General features: G+C 43.7%; 1 protein-coding gene across 2 annotated transcripts in view; it reads right to left on the reverse strand.

Annotated features, from left to right (window-relative positions):
• The window catches only part of LOC140198138 (uncharacterized), a 174,738-nt gene that overhangs the window by 22,414 nt on the left and 129,589 nt on the right, over window positions 1-22,735 (reverse strand). The window contains exons 14-17 of one of the 2 annotated variants that reach the window (XM_072259097.1): window positions 14,231-14,326; window positions 9,074-9,181; window positions 2,849-2,941; window positions 231-326 (exon numbers count right to left, since the gene is read on the reverse strand). In XM_072259097.1, the coding sequence (XP_072115198.1) occupies window positions 231-326; window positions 2,849-2,941; window positions 9,074-9,181; window positions 14,231-14,326 (393 nt within the window). The remainder of the gene's footprint in view (window positions 1-230; window positions 327-2,848; window positions 2,942-9,073; window positions 9,182-14,230; window positions 14,327-22,735) is intronic. The other variant, XM_072259098.1, reaches the window with a different exon arrangement.

Genomic DNA, 22,735 nt, shown 5'->3' on the forward strand with positions numbered 1-22,735 from the left:
GGCTCACCTGCTAAGAGATCCCAGCACCTCTGTGCAGAACCTCCAACAGAATCCAGCAAAATCTGAGCCAGAACTGTTCCCGACTGACAGCAGCCAGCCAGGACAGATTTGATAACGTGCTGGAGAATTCCCCTCAACTGCTCCCTTTAGAAGCTTAAGTGATGGTGAGATCAGGAAAAGTTTTCACAGTGATTGAGTTCTTTAGAAAATGTTTTGTTTTTGATACTTACTGCAAACTGGAAAGAATCTGGATAATGTTGTCACAAATGTGATTCCTGATACAGTCAATATGATCCAGAGTGGAATGTTGATCTTGCAGCTTTGATCTGAAATGTACAGATGTGAACCCACTGAGTAAATTCACACTGATTCTCCACACGCACTCCCAGTTTAAAATACATTTAACACAGTCATATGTCCAACGGCATTCATGAGACGAAGCAACAAGTTAATCAAAACAATGTAAATTTATTACCAAAATATATACTGTATATGTCACCATTTACTAACTTAAGATTCACTTTCTTGCAGGAAATCAAAGTAGAACAGAGAAATACAATAGAAACAATGAAAAACTACACACAAAGACAGACAAACAATCAAATCAAAAAGACTATTGAACGGTCTCGGCCAGAAATATCGACTGTACTCTATTCCATAGATGCTGCCTGGCCTGCTGAGTTCCTCCAGCATTTTGTGTGTGTTGCTTGGATTCCCAGCATCTGCAGACTTTCTCTTGTTAATTCAGATGTATTTGATTTATTAAATGCAAACACAAAACTAAATCCTAGAAAGAGGTAAACATGTGAAACCTGTAATATTCCCCACACACCCAAGATCCAAGGTTATGTTGTCCATAACAGCTACACAGTCAGCACTAATTACACTGCAAAAGGCAAATGCTAACAATACCTTCTCTCTCCTTCACTTCTAATGTACCCCTGGGATTCCTTTTTGCTGTGGACTGTCACTTTAAGGCACAAGAAAGAACTGAGACTAACTTTTGGATTTCTGCTGAGAGAGAGAGGGGCAGAGTCTGCCTCTCAGCTCATGTTTACACTTTTACAAGGACAGTGACTACTGCTGTCAGCTTCTGGGTTGCCATGGAGAGAGAGAGAGGTGGAGTTATTTGATGGACAATCGATGTTATGGTGTCTCTGCAGCGTGTTTACTTTTTACAAGGACAGTTACAGACACAGAGAAACACATGCTCAGAGTCAAGATGGATTCGATCAATGGTAGACACCAGTGAGTCGGTCGCTGGTTTAAACTTTCAGTAACCCAAAAGGGGTGAGTTGAGATTGACCCTGAGTATTGATAAGTGACTCTCACAAGTTTTCTGCAACTAGAGCACGTTTGCAGGAAGAGAAGAGAGGAGAGATAGGTTTGAAACAGAAGAAACCGAGTGTCAAAGAGATCACTGTTTGGACTCTCTCTCTAAGTAGCCCATGAGGGTGAATTTGATTCCACTCGAATACGAAAGTGTGATTGTCACATAGTTAATCCACAGGAGGGGGTTCTCTGGACAGGGGAGTACCTTTGTGAATACCACTTGTGTGTTACCCTTGTTTGGGTGTGGCAGTTCACTGAAGAAAGGCACCCCTGCGGCAAATCACTGTTGGAGTTATTTCATACGTCACGGAACTGGATAAGTGGCCATCACAGTTGTGTGTTTGGGGTAACCTTGTGTGGAGACTACCTGTGTGTGATAATCCTTGCCTGGGTGGGTAGTTTTACCACTTGAAGACGGTACATCAGTGATAGACTACTGTTGGTGATAATCCATACGTGGATTCTGTTGGAGACACACAGTTTTGGACACTGGATGAGCTTTGTTCTGCCAAAGAAAGGTGGGTTTTGGAGGATCGATCAGGAGAATCAATCAGTGGCTCTCACAGTGTGGAAAAGGTGTGACCGGTGGGGAGTTATTCGTGTGTCCAATCCTTGCCTGGGTTGATAATTCTACCACAGAAGAACGGTCCCCTTGTTGTGGTCACATTCGGTGACTTCTAAAGGATTTCAGAGGACAACAGGAAGAATCAATGGCATCGGCTTACTCGGACAACCACAAAACCTCTCTCTCTGCATCACCACTCAACTCAATACCGCGAACTGAACTGAACTTTACTCATCACTGTAAGACTGTATCCATTTACTCCTAGGCTTGAAAAAGCTTGGTCTTTATATTTCCACACTTATATACATATAATCTTTGCTAACCTGTTTAATATACCTGAATTTATATTACTGTATTGCATAGTTACTAATAAATAGCATTAGTTAACAGCAGTACCAGACTCCAAAGTGTTTTCTATTTCTGCTGGTTCTTTAACACACTAACTCACCTTCTCTCTCCTCCTCCAACCCTGATAGTCCTTCCCTCGCTCCTCATTCTCCATCAATCAGATAACTCTTTCCCCTTCTCTAACCTCTTTCTGTGATTTATTGCTGCCCTGTTACAATATCATTGGAAACTTGTTTGTGACTGTTTAAAATCCCATCACCGGACTCAACCTGATGAAAAGTTGCAGTCACAACAGATTTGCCACCATCAATTCTCCACTCTGGGCAGTAGTATGCTTTCAGTTCCATCAGGTTCACCTTCGGGAGTTTATCAAGCAGCTTCTGGAAGTCTGGACACACCCTGTATAACCTACAGTGCCTATATTGGGTCAAACCTCCAGCAGGTCTCCCAGTCCCCAGCTGTAGACTGTGGGGCTGAGGAATGTAGGTGCTGGTGTTCCATATAAAGCAGTTCACAATGTACTGACTGAGATACTCATTCCATTCCTGCACTGAGCACCATAGCCACCATTTTAATGTAATTTAAGAATATTTCTGCACATACCTTTAGATACAATCCAGCAAATGAGGGTAATGAGGATGAAGACAAGAACCACAATGTTACAAATATTCAGTCGCCACCACCACTGCTTGTCATCTAGAGTCCACAGGGAGAAATGAACAACAACATTAGAACTGTTTCAAACTGTTTCAAAACTGAAGTAACGGATCAACACAAACAGTTCTACATATGTTTCAGTGGACAAGTGTTCCAGATAACAGACATGGACTGGGATTGGTCAGGTTGACTGGTGACTGTGATCATGAATGTCCTGAACATGAGACAATCCCACCAGGTTGGAAAAGGACCAGGTGTCAGAGCAATGCAGTGAGGGAGGTTCAGAGAGTTCACTCCACTGTCAGTGTGTGCAGATCCCTGGACAGACTAAAGGCCTTGTGGTTAGTTCTGGAAATATATTGTAGAACCTGGGTATCCATTATCCTCAGGCCGTGAAGATGGAAATGGCAGGAAGACTGCAGTCTCTCTGTGTACACACTGAGCCAATGAGACAAGACCCCGCTGTAGATAAGCTCAGTCGTATTATCCCAGTGGTCAAGTGCTGCAATTGACATGGTCATGCCAGTCAGACAATCAGGATGGTGGAATTGGGAGAAGGTTCTGGAGAAAGCTGGGTGGAAAGAGATTTGTGACGGACACTGGTGGCGTTCCTGGTCTTTTGGCGGGAGATGGAGAGAGGAGAGGATCGGGAGAGGCACCTGCAGGATTTGATCCAATGGGAAGGCATGATTCAAAGGAGTCCAAGATGGGAAGTTCTACTAGTGATCAGTGATGAGGAGTTGGTGCCGTGGGTAAGGGACACACCCAGAGTTTGGAAAATATGATCTCCAACACTGTGCACATTTCATGGAGGAGACCATAGGGACATGAACTTGCTTGAGGTACTGGTGTATATGAATGATCTCATAGTGCTCGAGTCCACACTGGAGGAGCACAAGACGAGACTACTGAAGGTGCTAGACCGCCTGAAAACTGAAGGGTTAAAACTGTCACTGGACAATTGCCAGTTCTACAAGATGTCAGTCAATTATATCGGGCACATAGTGTCTCAGGATGGAATAACTATATATCTGTCCAAGGTCAAGGCAGAGACCACATGGCGAAGGCCCAAGAATTTGAGAACTCTACATGCATTCCATGGATTCTGTGGGTACTACCAGAGATTTGTGAAGGATTACTCCAAAGTAAGCCAGCCTTTGAATCAGCTTCTGTGTGGTTACCCTCCCTTGGGGAATAAAGGGAAGAGAACGAGAAGAGAAGAAGGTAATGTTTATCTTGGAGTCTTTCGGAGAAAGATGGGATGCAAAATATGAAGAGGCCTTTCAGCTGCTGAAGGAGTTGCTGACTAAAGACCTGTGTTGAGCTTTGCAAAGCCCCAGCTGCCATATGTCCTGCACACCAATGCCAACCCCGAGGGTTTAGGGGGTGTTCTATATCAGGATCAGGGCAAAGGGTTGAGTCCCATTGTTTTCATCAGCTGGAGTCTGTCACCTCTGAACGAAACTACCCTATGCACAAATTGGGTTGTGGTGGATAAGTTAGATGACTATCTATATGGTGCCAAGTCGGAGGTGGGGACAGACAACAATCCTGACCTTGGCGAAGCTGGATTCCACAGGTCACCGTTGGTCAGCAGCATTCTCTGTTTATGATTTCAGCCTGAAATATCGGCTGGGAAGTCAGAACATTGATGTGGAGTCATGGTCCTGACGGTCACATGAGGTGCTGGAAATGGACAGAGGGTGGGAGTGTGTTCCTGCCTCTGGTGTTAAAGCAATGTGCCAGCTCTCCACCACAGGGAAATGAGCAGCAAGGCTGTGGCAGGATAGAGCTGTGGATCATTTGGGAGCTTCGGGTTGTGCCATTCCACAAGCTTATTGCCACTTGACAGCTCTGGATACAAAGCGATTGCCTGCCTTGAGTCCTGTGGAATTGGCAGTAGCCCAGTGAGACAACACTTGTAAAGATGTCACTTGGTCATCTGTTGCAGAAGGGGATATGGGCCAAGTTGAAAAGATGAAACACCCTACCATACCCCTACTGATGAGGGAAAGGAACAAACTGGAGTTGAGGAACCAGGTTTTATACAGGGTCATGTCTCCTCCAGACAGGACTCAGCGTTCCTAGTTGGTTTTGCCTGAGAAGCATCAGAGGATTGTGTTGAAGTCACTTCATGATGATTCTGGTTACTTGGGGTTTGACAAGACTGTTGGCCAGAAAGAATGACAATCTACAAATCAGTCAATTCAAGGAATCAAGGACAGTGGAATCAGACAGACTATTTGCCTTTGTTCCTGCCCGCATGCTTGGGGATGGAGGCTGCCATTTTGTGAAGACTCTCTATTCTCCATTTTGTGAGTTTGACATGCTGGGCTTGATCAATGTTTTGAATAAGACACAATGATACTTCAGGTAATCTGCTGGACTGGAGATCATTTCCAAATAAGTTATTTGTGAGATGTTCTTTGATTGGATATAACATGCAGGTTTCTGAATGTTGGCATTGATGCATGCCTGAAGTGATTCGAGCTCATTGCTGATTGAGAACAAAAAGCCATAAATTATCAACTGTCACTTGATGGGAAGAGGGAATAAACTGGTGCTGGCTTGGAGCACAGCCAATAACAAGGTGTTAAAGAACAGAGACAGACCTGTGGCCAATGACACTGGAATGTGATATTTGAATTGAATAGGAATTGATATAAAATTGGATGCTTTGTGTGTGCTGGTAGCAGTAACTTTGAAGAATAACCATCGCAGATACAAGCGTGAGCAACCCTGAGTGAAACACGTGGTGAGTGAATCAGGACTATGAGGAACGCCTGGCCAGCGTAAACTCCTTTGCCAGGTAATACCTTTGCTATTCTTTGACTGTTGAGGAGAGTCAGGGGTACTTAGCGGGTGGGCACACAAGTTATTTAGTGTATGAATTCACGTTCTTGTTAGTTTAAACAATAAAGGTACTTGTCAGTAAATACAGATTTCTCTGTGCCTCACTAATCATCCTTACAAGTAATTTTTTTTAACAACAAGACCTACAGATTGGTCCGAGATCTGTTTTATTGGCCCCGAATGAATCCTGAGGCTGAAGAGTCCTGCATTTGATCTATTTGGAGGAAGTCGGCTGATAACTGGGTGTCTACGCCTTACATAGCAGACAGCCAGATGCCAAATGTGCCAGTTTTCTGGGTGAAGCCAGAAGCCGGGAATGGCCCTGTCAAAGTTCTCCATTGGAATCACCTTTTACCTCCAGGGCAGGAGGTACGTGTTGACTGAAAGCCTGACATGGACCCTACACCTAGTAGGAGAAGAGCAGAGAAGCAATCAGCGGAAAGAGCTGAAAAGGACCTAACCACTGAATGCTGTACGGACTCAGAGGATGAGGACATGGGGTGTGGTATTCGTTACTGTAAGCAAACTCTGAAACTGTTTAGAGGAACAAAGTTGCAGAGAGATCGTTGACTTTTGCAAAGAAAATAGTTTTAACTTTCCACATATTGACAGATACTCCCACAGTGTAAAAGGACAAGATGGGTTACAGTTTGTCATCTGTGTTCAGGAAAGTTTCCTCAGTCAGTACGTAGAAGTCCCAATGAGAGAATGTGCGGTGCTCAATCTGTTCTTAGGGAATGAGACAGGGCAGGTGATAGAAGTTTGTGTAGGTGAGCACTTTGCATCTAGTGATCACAATGCCATTCGATTCAAAGCAAATTTGCAAACAGGTGGGTCTGGTTCACAGGTTGTGATTCTAAATTGGAGAAAGGCCAACTTTGATGGTATCAGAAAGGATCTGGCAAGTATGGACTGGAACAGGCTGTTTTCCGGCAAAAGCATAGTTGGTAAGCGGGAGACCTTCAAAAATGAAATTTTGAAAGTGTTAACCTTTTATGTGATTGTCAGAATAAAAGGTAAAGTTAACAGGTGTAGGGAACCTTGGTTTTCTAGACATATTGAGGCCTGGTTACAAAAAAAGGAAGTTCATTGCAGGTGTAAACAAGAGAGAAGCTGCAGATGCTGGAAATCCAAGCAACACACACAAAATGCTGGAGGAACTCAGCAGGCCAGGCAGCATCTATGGAAAAAACTACCGTTGACGTTTCATGCCAAGACCCTTTGGCAGGACTGGAGAAAAAGAGATGAGGAGTAGATTTAAAAGGTGCGGGAAGGGGAGATAGAAGCACAAGGTGATAGGTGAAACTGGGAGGGGGAGGGATGAAGTAAAGAGCTGGGAAGTTGATTGGTGAAAGAGATACAGGGCTGGAGAAGGGGGAGTCCGATAGGAGAGAATGGAAGGCCAGGGAAGAAAGAAAAGGGGAGAGGAGCACTGGAGGGAGGCGATGGGCAGGCAAGGAGATAAGGTGAGAGAGGGAAAGGCGGATGGGGAATGTTGAAGGAGAGTGGAGGACATTACTGTAAGTTTGAGGAATCGATGTTCATGACATCAGGTTGGAGGCTATCCAGACGGAATATAAGGTGTTGTTCCTCCAACCTGAGTGTGGCCTCAGCACGAATAGAGGAGGCCATGGATTGACATATCGGAGTGGGAATGGGAAGTGGAATTAAATGGACTAGAGGAGGCCATGGATTGACATATCGGAATGGGAATGCGAAGTGGAATTAAATGGACTAGAGGAGGCCATGGATTGACGTATCGGAATGGGAATGGGAAGTGGAATTAAATGGGTGGCCACTGGGAGATCCCGCTTTCTCTGGCAGATGGAGTGTAGATGCTTGGTGAAACGGGCTCCCAATCTACTTCAGGTCTCACCAATATAAAGGAGGCCACACCGGGAGCACCAGATACAGTATATGACTCGAACAGACTCACAGGTGAAGTGCCGTCTCACCTGAAAAGACTGTTTGGGGCCCTGAATGGTAGTGAGGGAGGAGGGGTTGGGGCAGGTGAAGCACTTGTTCCACTTGCAAGGATAAGTGGCAAGAGGGAGATCAGTGGGGAGGGATGAATGGACAAGGGAGTTGCATAGGGACCGATCCCTGTGGAAAGTAGAAAATGGGTGGGTGGGGAGGGAAAGATGTGCCTGGTGGTGTGATCCCGTTTGAGATGGTGGAAGTTCCAGAGAATTATATGCTGGACGCGGAGGCTGGCGGTGAGGTAGGTGAGGACAAGAGGGACCCTATCCCTGGTAGGGTGGCGTGAGGAAGGGGTAAGATGGGCTGAAAAATGGCAGATGGAATTTGATGCAGACAAGTGTGAGGTATTGCACTTCGGTTGGACCATCCAGGGTAGGTCTTACACAGTGAACGGTCGGGCACTGAGGAGTATGGTAGAACAAAGGGATCAGGGAATACAGGTCCATAATTCATTGAAAGTGGAGTCACAGGTAGATAGGATCAAAAAGAAGTTTTTGGCACATTGACCTTCATAAATCAAAGTGCTGAATATTGGAGATGGGATGCTATGTTGAAGTTGTATAAGACATTGGTGAGGACTAATTTGGAGTATTGCATGCAGTTTTGGTCACCTACCTACAGGAAAGATGAAGCAAAGGTTGAAAGAGTGCAGAGGAAATTTACACTCTGAGAGACCTGAGTGATATGGAAAGATTGAACAGGTTAGGATTATGTTCCCTGGAATGTAGAGTATTGAGAGGAGATTTGACAGAGGCACACACAATTATCAGGGGTATAGACAGAGTAAATGCAAACAGGCATTTTCCACTGATGTTGGGTGGGATTATTATCAAGAGTTCACAGGTTAAGGGTGAAAGGTGAAAGTTTAAGGGGAACATGAAAGTCGTCAGAGCAAGGAAGAAGCTGTCAGTACAAGTGGAGCATGCAAGCTCGATTTCAACCTTGGAGAGAAGTGAGGATGGGTACACAGATGGTTGGGGGTATGGAGGGCTATGGTCCTGGTGCAGGTCAATGGGAGTTTAAATGGTTTGGCATGGACTAGATGGGCCGACAGGCCTGTTTCTGTGTCATATTTTTCTATGACACTCCCTCCTCAGGGCCACTTCTCCCAAAACCTCCTCTGCAGTCGGATCAGAGCTGATTCCAGAACAACTCCAGACATTCTGTGTCACCACTTCATATCTCAACCTGTCAATCATGAAGGACAATTGCATTCCGGATGCCACAGGAATCCTCAGACTCTGTGGGGATGGGGTGGGGTGTGTGGGAGGAGTTCATTTTGTCAACATGAGTCACTTGGTATTTCTGCTGAAATGCAAGTTAGACAATAACAGGTACCTGGAGATCCTTTCCTTAACCAGCACATGAATATAATAGCATATGCTGTAGAAAACACCAGTCCCACCATCGATGTAACGGCAACTCCTACATCCTCTCGTCCGAGGCCTGCAATGAAAAACATTGAATAACTGTATCTGTAACCAGATCAAGGTCATAAGAGGAGAGAATGCTGCCTCTTGAACAGAAGGCTGATGCCCAGATGAACTGAAAAACTCAGCTAATTTCCTGTGAAGAGGGACAACAGTGAACTTCTCCAATTTGACAGCACCTTTCATCACACTCTGTTCAAGAGCAGATCTCTGCCAATGATCTCGTGCAGTCAGTGTTGGAGGGAATGTGGAACGTGGTTTATACTGAGCAAGGCTGAACAAAAAGCAGTGTGACAGAAACCGACAAGCTGATGAGTGATGCTGATTTCATATTTCCCCACGATACAGAGGGACGTCACTGACACTTTGTCAGTTCTCAGAGCAAATCTCATCAACCCCATTCCCAACCACCCCGCTATTTCCCTGCAACCTATTTCTTGTCCGTGCTTCACCTGCTACTTGCTGAGGATTCCCAGCAGATTCAGGTTTTAATTCCAGGAGCAGGTGATTTAGTCCCGTGAACTGTTCATGGCTGACAAATGACCTAGCTCCACATGGCCAGTGTTACAGAGGCTTTGTGGGGACGGGGATTGAGACCAGAACCCCTGGGATCCAGATACAGATCTGGGAAATCTACACCACACTCACTCAAATAGCAAAACTAAAACAGAGAGAATCAGCAAAGCCACAGGAAGGAATGGAGGGAGGAGGAAAGAAAATCAGCACCGGCAGAATAAATGGTTGTTGTCGGGGTGTTCGGGAGCCCTGAGGGATGAAGGTCAGTAATTAATAGCTGGAGATGTCCCAGTTCAGAGCTGCGATAGTGAAACCAATTGTTACAGGGGTGGCCAAAAACACATGATGCAGTTACCATGCAGTTCCTCTAGAGGGGAGTGTTGCACAGGGAATGACATCACGTGTCCCTGACATGGAAATAATGGGGCATGAGGGTGACCAGCACCCACAGTGCCCAGTTACATTTGTACAGCGGGTGTTACTCCTTTTTCACCCCAGGAAAAGGGATTCCCAGTTGGAAAACACTGGAACAAACTAATTTTCTGCAATTAAATTTCCTGCCCCAAGTATCCCAGTCCCAGATGCTCTCAAGCAGCAGCAGGACTCTCTATCTCCCCGTGATCTTTAATTCAGACCATAAGACCATAAGATATAGGAGCAGAATTAGGCATTTGGCCCATCCAGTCTGCTCTGCCATTTCATCACGGCTGACCCAATTTTCCTCTCAGCCCCAATCTCTGCCTTCTCCCTGTATCCTTTCATGCCCTGACCAATCAAGAATCTATCAACCTTTTCCTTAAATATGCCATACATAAAGATTTGGCCTCTACAGCTGCATGTGGCAAAGAATTCCACAGATTCTGTCTGAAGAAATTCCTCCTCATCTCCGTTCTAAAAGGACTCCCCTCTATTCTGAAACTGTATCCTCTGGTCTTCAACTCTCCCACCGCAGGAAAGATCCTTTCCATATCCACTACATCAAGGCCTTTCACCATTCGATAGGTTTCAATGAGGTCACCCCTCATTCTTCTGAATTCCAGTAAACACAGGCCTGAAGCTATCAAACGTTCTTCATATGACAAGCTATTCAATCTTGGAATCACTTTCGTGAACCTTCTTTGAATCCTCTCCAGTTTCAGCACATCCTTTCTAAGATAATGGGCCCAAACCTGCTCACAGTACTCATCAGTGCTTCATAAATTTTCATCATTACCTCCTTGTTTTTCTATTCTAGTCCACATGAAATAAATGCTAATATTGTAGTTGCTTTCCTCATCACAGACTCCAAATGCAAATTAACCTTTAGGGAATCCTGCACAAGGACTCTCAAGTTCCATCGCACCTCATTGTTTTGTATTTTCTCTCCATTTTTTGATTCTCTGGATTCTATTTTATCTTCTTGTATATGGAAAAATAAGTGTTCTAGACTAAACAAAATTCATCTTCAGAAAGCTAAAAAGAATGGTGGGCTAGCTTTATCGAATTTTACGGTTTTATTATAGGGCAGTTAATATATGTAATACTACATTTTGGTTATATTACATTAATCGTGAGGATTATCTGATGTGGGTTTCTTTAGAAGCTAACTCTGTTGATAAATTTTCGATTAGTTATATTCTTGGATCTTCACTTCCTTTGTCTTTGAGTAAGTTAACTGACAATTTGGTAGTTAAACATACTTTGAGGATCTGGGTACAATTCCGAAAATACTTTGGCTCATTGAGATTTTCTCTTTAAGTCCCATTTTTTCTAATTTTTTTTAAACCTTCCATGACCCATGTGGCCTTTTGTTTGAGCAATTGTCAACTAAATATAGCTTACCTAAAACTCACTTTTTTCAATACCTACAAATAAGAGATTTTTTACGGTCTCAAATCTGTACATTTCCCAAAAGTCCTGATAAGAACTTACTAGATGTAACTTTTAATTTGAAACCTTTTATAATGGATCTATATCTAATATTTACCGATATAGATCCATTGGTTGCTGGGAATGAGAAGTGTCCCTTTGGATAAAACTAAAAATCTTTGGGAACAAGACTTACAGACTTCAATTTTGGAGGAAACTTGGAAGGAAATTTCAAATTGATTAACACTTCATTGTTACATGCCCGCCACTCTCTTCTACAATTTAAAGTGGTCCATAGGGCCCATATGACCAAAGATAAGTTGTCTCGCTTTTATTTCGATTTATCTCCTTATTGTGATAAACGTAATAATGGAGAAGCTTTGCTCATTCATATGTTTTGGACATGCCCTAGTCTTGAAAACTATTGGAAGGAAGTATTTCAAACCTTCTCAGTACTTTTCAAAGTAAACTTTAAGCCTAATCCTTTGACCGCTCTATTTGGTATTGTTGTAGGGAAGGATATTATTTTGGAGTCAGCTGATTTGTACATTCTAGCTTTTATCTTTCTTATGGCTAGGACAGCACTTTTGCTTAAATGGAAAGAACTAGTCTTGCCTACTCACGCTCAATGACTACGTGATGTAATGTCATGTTTACATTTAGAGAAGATTCGGTGTTCAATTTCTGAATCTAAACAAGACCTTCAAACAATGTGGGGACCTTTTTTGAATTATTTTCAAAACCTTTGATTTGCCATTGAAGCACAGCTGATGGCTAATAATATACTTTTTTCTCTTCCTTCTTTTTCTTCACTAATCAGCTTCGGTTTCGGTAGTGGGCTAGATATTTTTTCTATAATAATTACCATATTTCAAATTTGGGATTAATTAATCTGTATGAATATATGGAGGCAGACATAATAGTAAAATTTAAGAGACTACTAGACAGGTATATGGACGAATTTAAGGTTGGGGGTTATATGGGAGGCAGGGTTTGAGGGTCGGCACAACAATGTGGACTGAAGGGCCTGTACTGTGTTGTACTTTTCTATGTTCTATGTTCTAATATAGGGTAAGGAGTTTTTATGTATGATTCAGTATAACATATTTGATTTTTTTTTGAACTTTCTTGAAACACAAATCTTTATCTGTGGTCTTGCCAACATCTGTCTCCACAACCTCTCCACCAACTGTTCTGACACTCTGGTTCCCATTTCCCTGCAACTCTAGTTTAAATCCCACCATGAAGCATCAACAAACCTTCCCTCTCCAGTTCAGGTACAAACCATCCCTTCTGTATTGGTCTCACCAAAGTGATATTCCAGTTCTTGAAGGGGATGGCCACAGGGGTACTCTACACTGGTTCCTTAACCTCTTTCCCCTTCCTGACTGTCACCCAGTTTCCTGTGTCCTGCATCTTGGGTGTAACTACCACTCGATATGTCTTATCTATCAGCCCTTCAGCATCATAAATGATCTGGAATTCATTCAGTTCCAGCTCCAATTCCTTAACGCTGTTTGTTAGAAGCTGCAGCTGGATGCACTTCTCCCAGTTGTAGTCACCAGAGACACTGGAGGTCTCCCTGCTTTCCCACAGCATGTAAGAGGAGCATTTCACCATCCTGCCTGGTATCTCTACAGTCCTAACTGGGCATATATAAAGAAGAGAAGGGAAAAAAATTCAAGGTTGACTTTTCATTGTCTTCTCTGATTGAAGCCTCCCTTTGAAAAGCAAAAGCCTCGAAGAGCTAAAGCCTCGAAGATCACCACTCTGAATAAGTCCACTGAGACGATGGACACTGTACTTGCCCCTGCCTTTCTTTAACTTGCTCTTACTAATCAATCCTAAATGCCGATTGGTGGCTGGTCACCAAACCATGACCCACTGCTGCCTTTTATACTCAAGAAGTGAACCAGGTTGATGTCCCTTCTTCTCCAAACTTCTAATGTCTGGATTGGCTGCTGGTCAAAGCTCTTTTTCTTGTAAAATTTGACTTCTTGTAAAATTTAACTATTTCACCCTTTAACTGTCTCAGATCCATTCAGACCAGCCCTAGTTTCTGCAAATTCTGCTCAATAAGTATAAACCAGAATCCTTAAACACCAATTTCTCCTTCCTGTGATTTGGGACTCAATATTCCTCTGTGTCTCCAAGACCTATTCGGGCCTCGTCAGAATCCTGATGCCCACATGAATTTGTCTGGCTGAGAGTGGCATTTATCCCTGGTTTTGCTCATTTCCATCTATTAATCCCTGTTGACCACAAGGCTGCTACCACTTCTTGCTTAATTGGGAAATGTGGTCATGCAACCTGTCACTCCTCGGTCAATCTGAGACAAGTTGTAATGCAAACACAGATCCTTGCAGGACACCATTATTCACTTTCTCCCAACATGAGCCACGTAATCTCCTGTAAAATATCCCCACTCTCTGCCTTGTCCCATTGAGGCAACTGTCTGCTCAGGTCAACATTTTGCCTTCAGTTCCATGAGCATCAGTGAAATGCCATTAAAGTCTAAACCTCCAGCAGATCTCCCTGTGGGAAAGGACTTCAGCTGTGGGACTGAGGACTTCAGGTGCTGGTGGTCCTGGTAAAGCAGTTCACAACATCCTGACTGAGATACTCTCTCCATTCCAACCAAACTCCAGAGAACCCAGTTCATCATTTATATGAAAATAGAGAATAATATTTGAGCACATACCTTTAAACGCTGTCCAGGAAATTGTAGCAATGACGATGACAATGAGAAAACCAACATTACTGACAGACATCCATCTTTCAAATCTATCTTTGTCAACTTTGGATAAATGAAAATTTATTAGTTTGAAAGCCATAGTAACAGATCTACACAAATTATTTAACATAACCATCAATTTACAATGTGTTCTTGGTAATGAAGATTGACCCTGAGACAGTCAGGCTTTTTAAACATCAGGAAACCCAACCAGTTCAGAAATGGAGAAGAAATCTGAACACCAGACTGAAACAAGTCCAGGGATCTCTCTCACACTGGCAGCAAGTAGAGAATCCAGGAAACAACAGAAAAACACAAACACATATTTGATAACTTCCATAATCCCTTATCGAGTGTCTGCACATGCAGAATTGGCAGATACACTGCAGTCTCCCTGTGTACATATCCAGCAGATGAGGTAACAATCCACTACAAATCAGCTTTGTGTTATTCTAGAGACCATGAAGGTTTCAGCTGACGTGGTTCTGCCTGTGGTGACAATACCCAGCCCCAGCTACAGCACTGAAGTTCCACTGTGAAGCCTGTTCTGTTGTTGAGGACTGAACCATCACCACACCCAGATGCTCGAGGCTTCAAACAGTGTTCTGTTTCAAGAAAAAACTGAACTCAACGTGAGTGCAGACTGAACTGTCCAAATGCTGGGACATTTAACGTGGATAAGGGTAGTGGGTGTCCAGAAAGTCCACTGGTAACCAGTGATACACGTCTGAGGGATTGTCCACCATAAGATCCAAGGGACACTTTTTCTTCACCCAGATTTTTTAATTCATTCAGACTGATGTGTTCAGTAATTTTTGTTTAGAAGGCTACAAGACCATAAGACATTGCAGCAGAATTAGGCTATTTGGCCCATCGAATCTGCTCTGCCAATCGATCATGGCTAATTCTTTTAGTCATAGTCATAGTCATACTTTATTGATCCCGGGGGAAATTGGTTTTCATTACAGTTGCACCAGAAATAATTAAATAGTAATAAAACCATAAATAATTAAATAGTAATATGTACGCCAGTAAATTATGAAATAAGCCCAGGACCAGCCTATTGGCTCAGGGTGTCTGACCCTCAAAGGGAGGAGCTGTAAAGTTTGATGGCCACAGGCAGGAATGACTTCCTATGACGCTCTGTGTTGCATCTCGGTGGAATGAGTCTCTGACTGAATGTACTCCTGTGCCCAACCAATACATTATGTAGTGGATGGGAGACATTGTCCAAGATGGCATGCAACTTGGACAGCATCCTCTTTTCAGACACCACTGTCAAAGAGTCCATTTCCATCCCCACAACATCACTAGCCTTATGAATGAGTTTGTTGAGTCCATTGGTGTCTGCTACCCTCAGCCTGCTGCCCCAGCACACAACAGCAAACATGATTGCACTGGCCACCACAGACTCGTAGAACATCCTCAGCATCGTCCGACAAATGTTAAAGGACCTCAGTCTCTTCAGGAAATAGAGACGACTCTGACCCTTCTTGTAGACAGCCTCAGTGTTCTTTGACCAGTCCAGTTTATTGTCAATTTGTATCCCCAGGTATCTGTAATCCTCCACCATGTCCACACTGACCCTCTGGATGGAAACAGGGGTCACCGGTGCCTTAGCTCTCCTCAGGTCTACCACCAGATCCTTAGTCTTTTTCACATTAAGCTGCTGATAAGTCTGCTCACACCATGTGACAAAGTTTCCTATCATAGCCCTGTACTCAGCCTCATCTCCCTTGCTGATGCATCCAACTATGGCAGAGTCATCAGAAAACTTCTGAAGATGACAAGACTCTGTGCAGTAGTTGAAGTCCGAGGTGTAAATGATGAAGAGAAAGGGAGACAAGACAGTCCCCTGTGGAGCCCCAGTGCTGCTGATCACTCTGTCGGACACACAGTGTTTTTTAAACCTTCTCAGTCCCACTCCCTGGCCTTCTCCCCGTAACCTTTAATGCTGTGGCCAATCAACAACTTATCAATTTCTGCTTCAAATACAACCAACGACCTGGCCTCCACAGCTGCCTGTGTTAACAATTTCCACAAATTCACCATCTTCTGGCCAAAGAAATTTCTCTGGATCTCTGTTTCAAATGGATGCCCCTCTATCCTGGGGTTGTGCCCTTTTGTTCTAGACTTCCCCACCATGGGAAACATCTTTTCCACATCTACTCTGTCTATGTTGCAAAGAACGGGCGAACCCAAACGCAGGACACTGGCACGGAGATAGAGTTAGGATACAGACGAGGGCGTGAGCGTGGTGGGAGCTGAACGGCAAACCGGAGGGTGAACGGAAAAGCAGGAGGCAGGCAAAACATCTCTTGACACTGGGTGTTGCTGGAGCTGAACGGTAAACAGGAGACAGGCAGCAGGCAATACCTATCTTAGCGCAGAGAGACAGAGTTACACAGGTAAACCTCGGTACTGAAGTAAAACTTAGAATACAAAATCCTAAGTGGCCAGGAACGTAAATTACCACACTGGCTGATACAATGATCTGGCGATGAGTGGATGCAAAGCCAGGGTATTTATGCTGCAGGTCGAGATGAGAATCAGGTGTGCCACAATCAACGAGAATTAGGAGAATATGGGGAATTAGCGGTCGGGACCGTGACAGTCAAGGCCTTTCAAAATTCGATATCCTTCTAAATTCAGCGAGTACAGACCCAGAGCCATCAAACATTCCTCATATGATAACCCTTTCATTCTCAGAATCAACCTTGTGAACCTCCTCTAAACCTTCTCAAATGCCAGCACATCTTTTCTAAGATGATGGGCCCAAAACTGTTCACAATACTCAAGGTGAGGCCTCACCAGTGCCTTATAAAACCTCAGCATCACATCCCTGCTCTTATATTCTAGTCCTCCTGAAATGAATGTTAACATTGCATTTGCCTTCCTCACCACTGACTCAACCTGCAAGATAAACTTTAGAGTGTTCTGCACAGGGATTCCTAAGGGCCTTTGCATCTCAGAGTTTTGGATTTTCTCCGCTTCGAAAGTAGTCTGCACATTTATTTCTACTACCAAGGTGTATGACAATGCATTTTCCAACATTGCATTTCATTTGCCGCTCTCTTGTCCATCTCCTCATCTGTCTAAGTCCTTCTGCACCCTTCCTTTTTCCTCAACACTACCAGCTCCTCCACCAATCTTTGTATCATCTGCAAACTTGGCAGCAAAGCCATCTATTCCAGGCTTTCTCAACCAGCGTTCCGTGAGAGTTTGTGATTGAAAAAATAAACTTTGTTTATTTGAACTCCATGCAACGTGTGACGCTAGCACTCACAGTGGTGGGCAGTGACCGAGCAGACACGTTAGCAATCTCATTAGAGGTCTCTCAGCCCAGTGTGGCAGTGCAGAGTAGGGCTGTGTTTATTTGGCCATTGACAGTTGTTGAGAACTGTATTGCATGGAGAGGAGGACTGTAGGTTGATAATTAGTGAGCGTTGTATTGCACGGAGGGGAGGACGGAAGACTGATAAATGCTGAGTCCTGTACTGTATGGAGGGGAGGACGGTAGGTTGATGAAGAGCGTGAAGTTTGTTTTCAGAACATTGAATGGACTCACTCATTTTTATATTTTACTAACCCCTGTGTTTTACAGACATGTCTGATGTTCCATTGTGGTGATTTTTGAATTACAATTTGTTGAGTCATTTCACTGCACTAGTGCAACAACAGACACAAACCGTCTCTACAATGAAAGCTATTTATCAGTGGGTTTTACATGGACTGGTGATCCACGTTGTCCTGTTCCACTGAGCCCAGTCTGTGACAAACAACTTACTGCATCCTTCCTGCTCTCCTCTTCTCTTCAGCAGTTGATCTTCTAGATTCCTGAAAACTCTTGGCTACACCGTGGATCAGCGTTCCCCAGCGGTCTCTGTCACAAGCCAGCTGCCGCCACTCATTGACCTCGATATTTGGCTGAGAGAGCTGCTGCTTAAGTTGGTCTTTGTACCTCTTGTGCAGGACACGGGGATCTCTCTTTCCCTGAGGGAGTTCTCTGTAGAGTACAGCTTTCGGTAAAGTCCAAGATATACTTAATGTTTTGTCTTCATATCTGGAAACAAAAGGTCTGTCTTGGAGGAACCATGTTGGCATCTGTACTGATGGTGCCCTCGATGGCTCCAGGAGAGGTTTCATTTCTCTTGTAACAAAGACAATCCTGATGGTGTCACAGCACACTGCTTTCTTCACAGGGAGGTGCTGACCTCAACAACTCTTGGAGACGAAATGAAAAAGTTCTGGATGATGGTTCAAAAATGGTTGACTTTATTAAACAAAGACCAGTTCACTTGAGAATGTTTAAAACAGTGTGAAAACCCCCTGGAATAACTGCAGAATAAAATTGAATAGTATATTTCTTCCCTTTCAACACAAGCGTATGACTAGGTGAGGGACCCTTTCGCTGAATTTTCTGCTTAGCCTGAGAACTTGACTTTTTTTTAGATTAGATTATGAGGACACTCAGTCCTCGTATATTGACATTTATAAATGCATGCATTAAAAAATGATACAATGTTCCTCCAGAATGATATCACAGAAACACAGGACAGACCAAGACTGAAACTGACAAAACCACATAATTATAACATATAGTTACAACAGTGCAAAGCAATACCGTAATGTGATAAAGAGCAGACCATGGGCACAGTAAAAAAAAGTCTCAAAGTCCCGATAGCCCCACCATCTGATGCAGACGGTAGAAGGGAGAAACTCTCCCTGCCATGAACCTCCAAGCGCCGCAAACTTGCCGATGCAGCACCATTGGAAGCACCCAACTGCAGCGGACTCTTGAGTCCATCCGAAAACTTCGAGTCTCCGACCAGCCTTCCGACACCGAGCACCATCCTCTGCCGAGCGCTTTGACCCCACCCCGGCCACTGAACAACAAGCAAAGCCAAGGACTCGGGGCCTTTCCCTGCAGAGATTCTGGATCACACAGTAGCAGCGGCAGCGAAGCAGGCATTTCAGAAGTTTCACCAGTGTTCCTCTGTGCTCTCACGTCTGTCTCCATCAAATCGGGATTGTGCACGGCACCCTACTTGACAGATAACAGACGTTTGAGAGAAGAGGAGGAACTTTGTGAGATGCAGTCTGATTGTGCACTCAAGATAGGATTTACTGACCTACCCCTGGAGAAGTGCTGGATTTCTGTGAAAGAAGAGTATCCTGCCATTCATAGGAAAGCAATAAACATTTTGCTGCAGTTTTCAACTTTGTACGTGTCAGCAAGCTTTTTATTGTTTAACAAGCAACACGAGCAAGAAGAGATTGTTTCATTTCAGTTGAAGGTGAAATCTGTGTGTGCTTATCTCAAGCTTGACCCAGAATTGGGTATTTGTGCAGCAAAAAACAAGCACAGGTTTCACATGCTCGGCCTATATTTGTGCCTGATCATGTCACTTAGTAAGAAAATGTGTTTTCAAAGTCTTGTATAAAATTGTGTCTTAGGCTATATTTTTATTCATATTGCATTGGCTTATGGTTTTTAGTAACTTTACTATTCAACGTAGTCGATAAATTTTCATGTTGCAAATAGCATTAATTAAAGTCAATTTACAACCTTTATTTCAATTAAATTTCCGGAGCCTTAAGTCAGATTACTAACTTAAGTCAGTTATTTAACAGAAATTTGTTATGTTTGCCCTATGAATTTTTAAAATTCATAAGAAAGGGAAAGAAAGAGATTAATTTCAAGAATGTTTAGTTAAACTTAACTGCCTGTTTTTTCAAGAAAGGTTGGCTAAAAATTAATTCTGTACTCAAAAGAGCAATGATGATTATTTTTGGATTATTATATCTAGAATTTACTAACCACAATAACATACTGAGCTGTAGATATAGTAATTTTTTAATCAGGAGATCCCTGAGATCTGAAAATTAATTCAAGGATTCCTCCAGAGCAAAAAGTTTGAGAAAGGCTTGACTAGCCAGTATGTGTTTGGAAGTTGTGCCAACGTGAATATAGCTCTTATTTATTCGGATTTTTGATGTTGTGTACAAGCTACAGGTTGGTGGGATTTTAATGATGCTTGTATTATTTTTTTTCGAATTGCCGCTACCATATTGGCTTTGTACATTTTGTTTAATTTATTTTCATACTGCATACGTAACTAGTTGATACATAAGTGTGTGGACCAAAGTTAAGCTTTTGATAGTTGCTTTCTGCATTAAAATATCTCAAACAGATAAAGGAATTAAAAACTTGAAAAAGTATTTGTTGTTCTGAGTGTATATTCTTCCCAGGCTACAAAATTTGGCAGCAGCAATGTGGTAATTCCAAGCCAGTTTAGAGGGTTTTGACTTTTGTATGCAGTATGTAAACGGATGACCGTCAGATCTTATTCAGTATCGTTAAAAGTGTACTTAGGCATCCATTCGGGGAATGCTGGAATAGTTGTCTGTGCCTTTAAGGGAGGTGGTGATGTCATTACACACGCGTGGGATAATGAGGAGACTATTTTTGCGTTGTGCGAAATACCCTGGGTCCTCGAAGTTAGAAGTGCGAGAGGAGGCTCATCTGTGGTTTTTAAGAGTCCTCAGGAAATGTAAAGACTGTAAAGTCAAAGTGTGGCAGTAGCCAGGCACAGTGCTCACCTCATGAAGCTCAGGAATCCAAGTCTGTCACTGTAGACGATGTCCTTAAAGTAGTCGCAGAGCAGGGCAAAGCCACTAGTGAGTTGACTCAAGCAGTGAAAGATCTTACTGTACAGAGAGGTGTGGCATATGCTACTAGCAGTAGGCCCAAGTTGCAGCCGAGATTCACAGAGGATGGGCAACCAATATGTTTCATGTGTCAGGTGGGGGGGGGACGTGGTCAAGAATTGCCCACAGAAGTGAAGTGTGAGGGACGTAGAGCCGGCATCTTCCAGCCCTCAGGCTGTTGTGAGTCGGGCAATTCGGGGCAACCTCACAGATAATGTACAGACGTCCCGTGACCAGTCGCTGCAACGTGCCAGAGGACCATGTACTGTCGTTGTGCTTCAGATATCAGGTGTCACTGTCCATTGTCTGTAAGACACAGGTAGTCAAGTGAGGACCATGACTGAGCAGTTCTTTCGAGAACACTTGAATGGAGAGGATGAGGATAAGTTGTTCACTGCTGGCTGGATTAGGTTAACAGCCACTGACAGTCTTGATATTCCTCACATTGGGATTTTTACTTGTTTCTACTTGTTAGGGATTCTGTTAACACTGAACAACCCATCCAGTGCATTGTAGGCATGAACATTATAATCCAATGTAGACAACTTGTCTACGCATGATTTGACACGACTCTAGAAGGAAAGTTGGATTCTGGCTGGAGAGATGATTTCCAGAAAGTGCAGATGTGAACTACTGAAAAGAAAGCCATAGTCCGAGTATCAGGAAAAGATACTGAGCACATATCTGCTGGATCTGTAGTTACCATTGTGGCTAGGAAGGCTACTGGAGATGTTGGTTGTGACCATAAGATGTTACCTCATCCACTTAACACACCTCTATCAGGTGGTCTAGTAGTTATTCCCATGCTCGTTGACTCTCGTAGTCGTACAGTACCAGTACAGAGTTTCAACCTCTCTCAAGAGGATGTATGGCTCTCACCCAGGACCCAGCTGGGTACACTGTCAAAGTTAGAGTGTGTAGATAGTGATCAGCAATGTGCTGTAAGATTTCAGCGGATCTCAGCTGGCATTGAACAAATGACTGCTGGTGTAAAGGAGGAGGGTAGTAACCACAAGTTAAAGTCAATTCTAAACATTGGGGTAGTGAAGAACAACAAGCACAGCTAAGAACATTACTGGTTAAGTACCTGGATATCTTCGCTGTTGAAGATGAAGACCTTGGGGACACTGACAAGGTGAAGCATGAAATTCAGTTAATTGATGACGAGCCCGTTTCACAGCCACTCCGTCACGTTCCGCCCAGTCATTACAGTGAAGTGAAAGTGCACAGCTGAAAGAAGGGTGTGATTCAGGAGAGCGATCGTGCGTGCGTCTCCCCTGTAGTGTTGCTACAGAAGGCTGTTGGTAGCATAAGACTGTGTGTAGATTATCGGAGACTGAATCTCAAGACCAAATAGGACACATTCCCCGTCCCCCGTATTGATGAGGGTCTTGATGCCCTGTGGGTAGTGCAATTTTTCTCAACAACAGACCTCACGACTGGTTACCACCAAGTGGTAGTAGAGGAGTGTGATAGGTATCAGACTACTTTTCGATCCTGTTTAGTCTGATCAACCCTGGCTGGGTCACCCGGGCGAGGGTGTATGATGTTGAAAGACCCGAAACACCCGCTGACCCCAGGTTACATCACTGATGATGTGTCCCAGCGCATCCGCAGGATGTATCTCAGAATTACACAAGCTGACTGAGCCAGTGACTCTCAGGAACAGGCTGGGTGACCACCAAGAACAGATTGGTGACGACTGGAGAGACAGTTGACAGCTCGGAAAGACGGCAAGCGGGGCAGGGAGGGGTAGCAGCC

This window comes from Mobula birostris, chromosome 5, assembly GCF_030028105.1.
Source record: "Mobula birostris isolate sMobBir1 chromosome 5, sMobBir1.hap1, whole genome shotgun sequence".
Lineage (NCBI taxonomy): Eukaryota > Metazoa > Chordata > Chondrichthyes > Myliobatiformes > Myliobatidae > Mobula > Mobula birostris.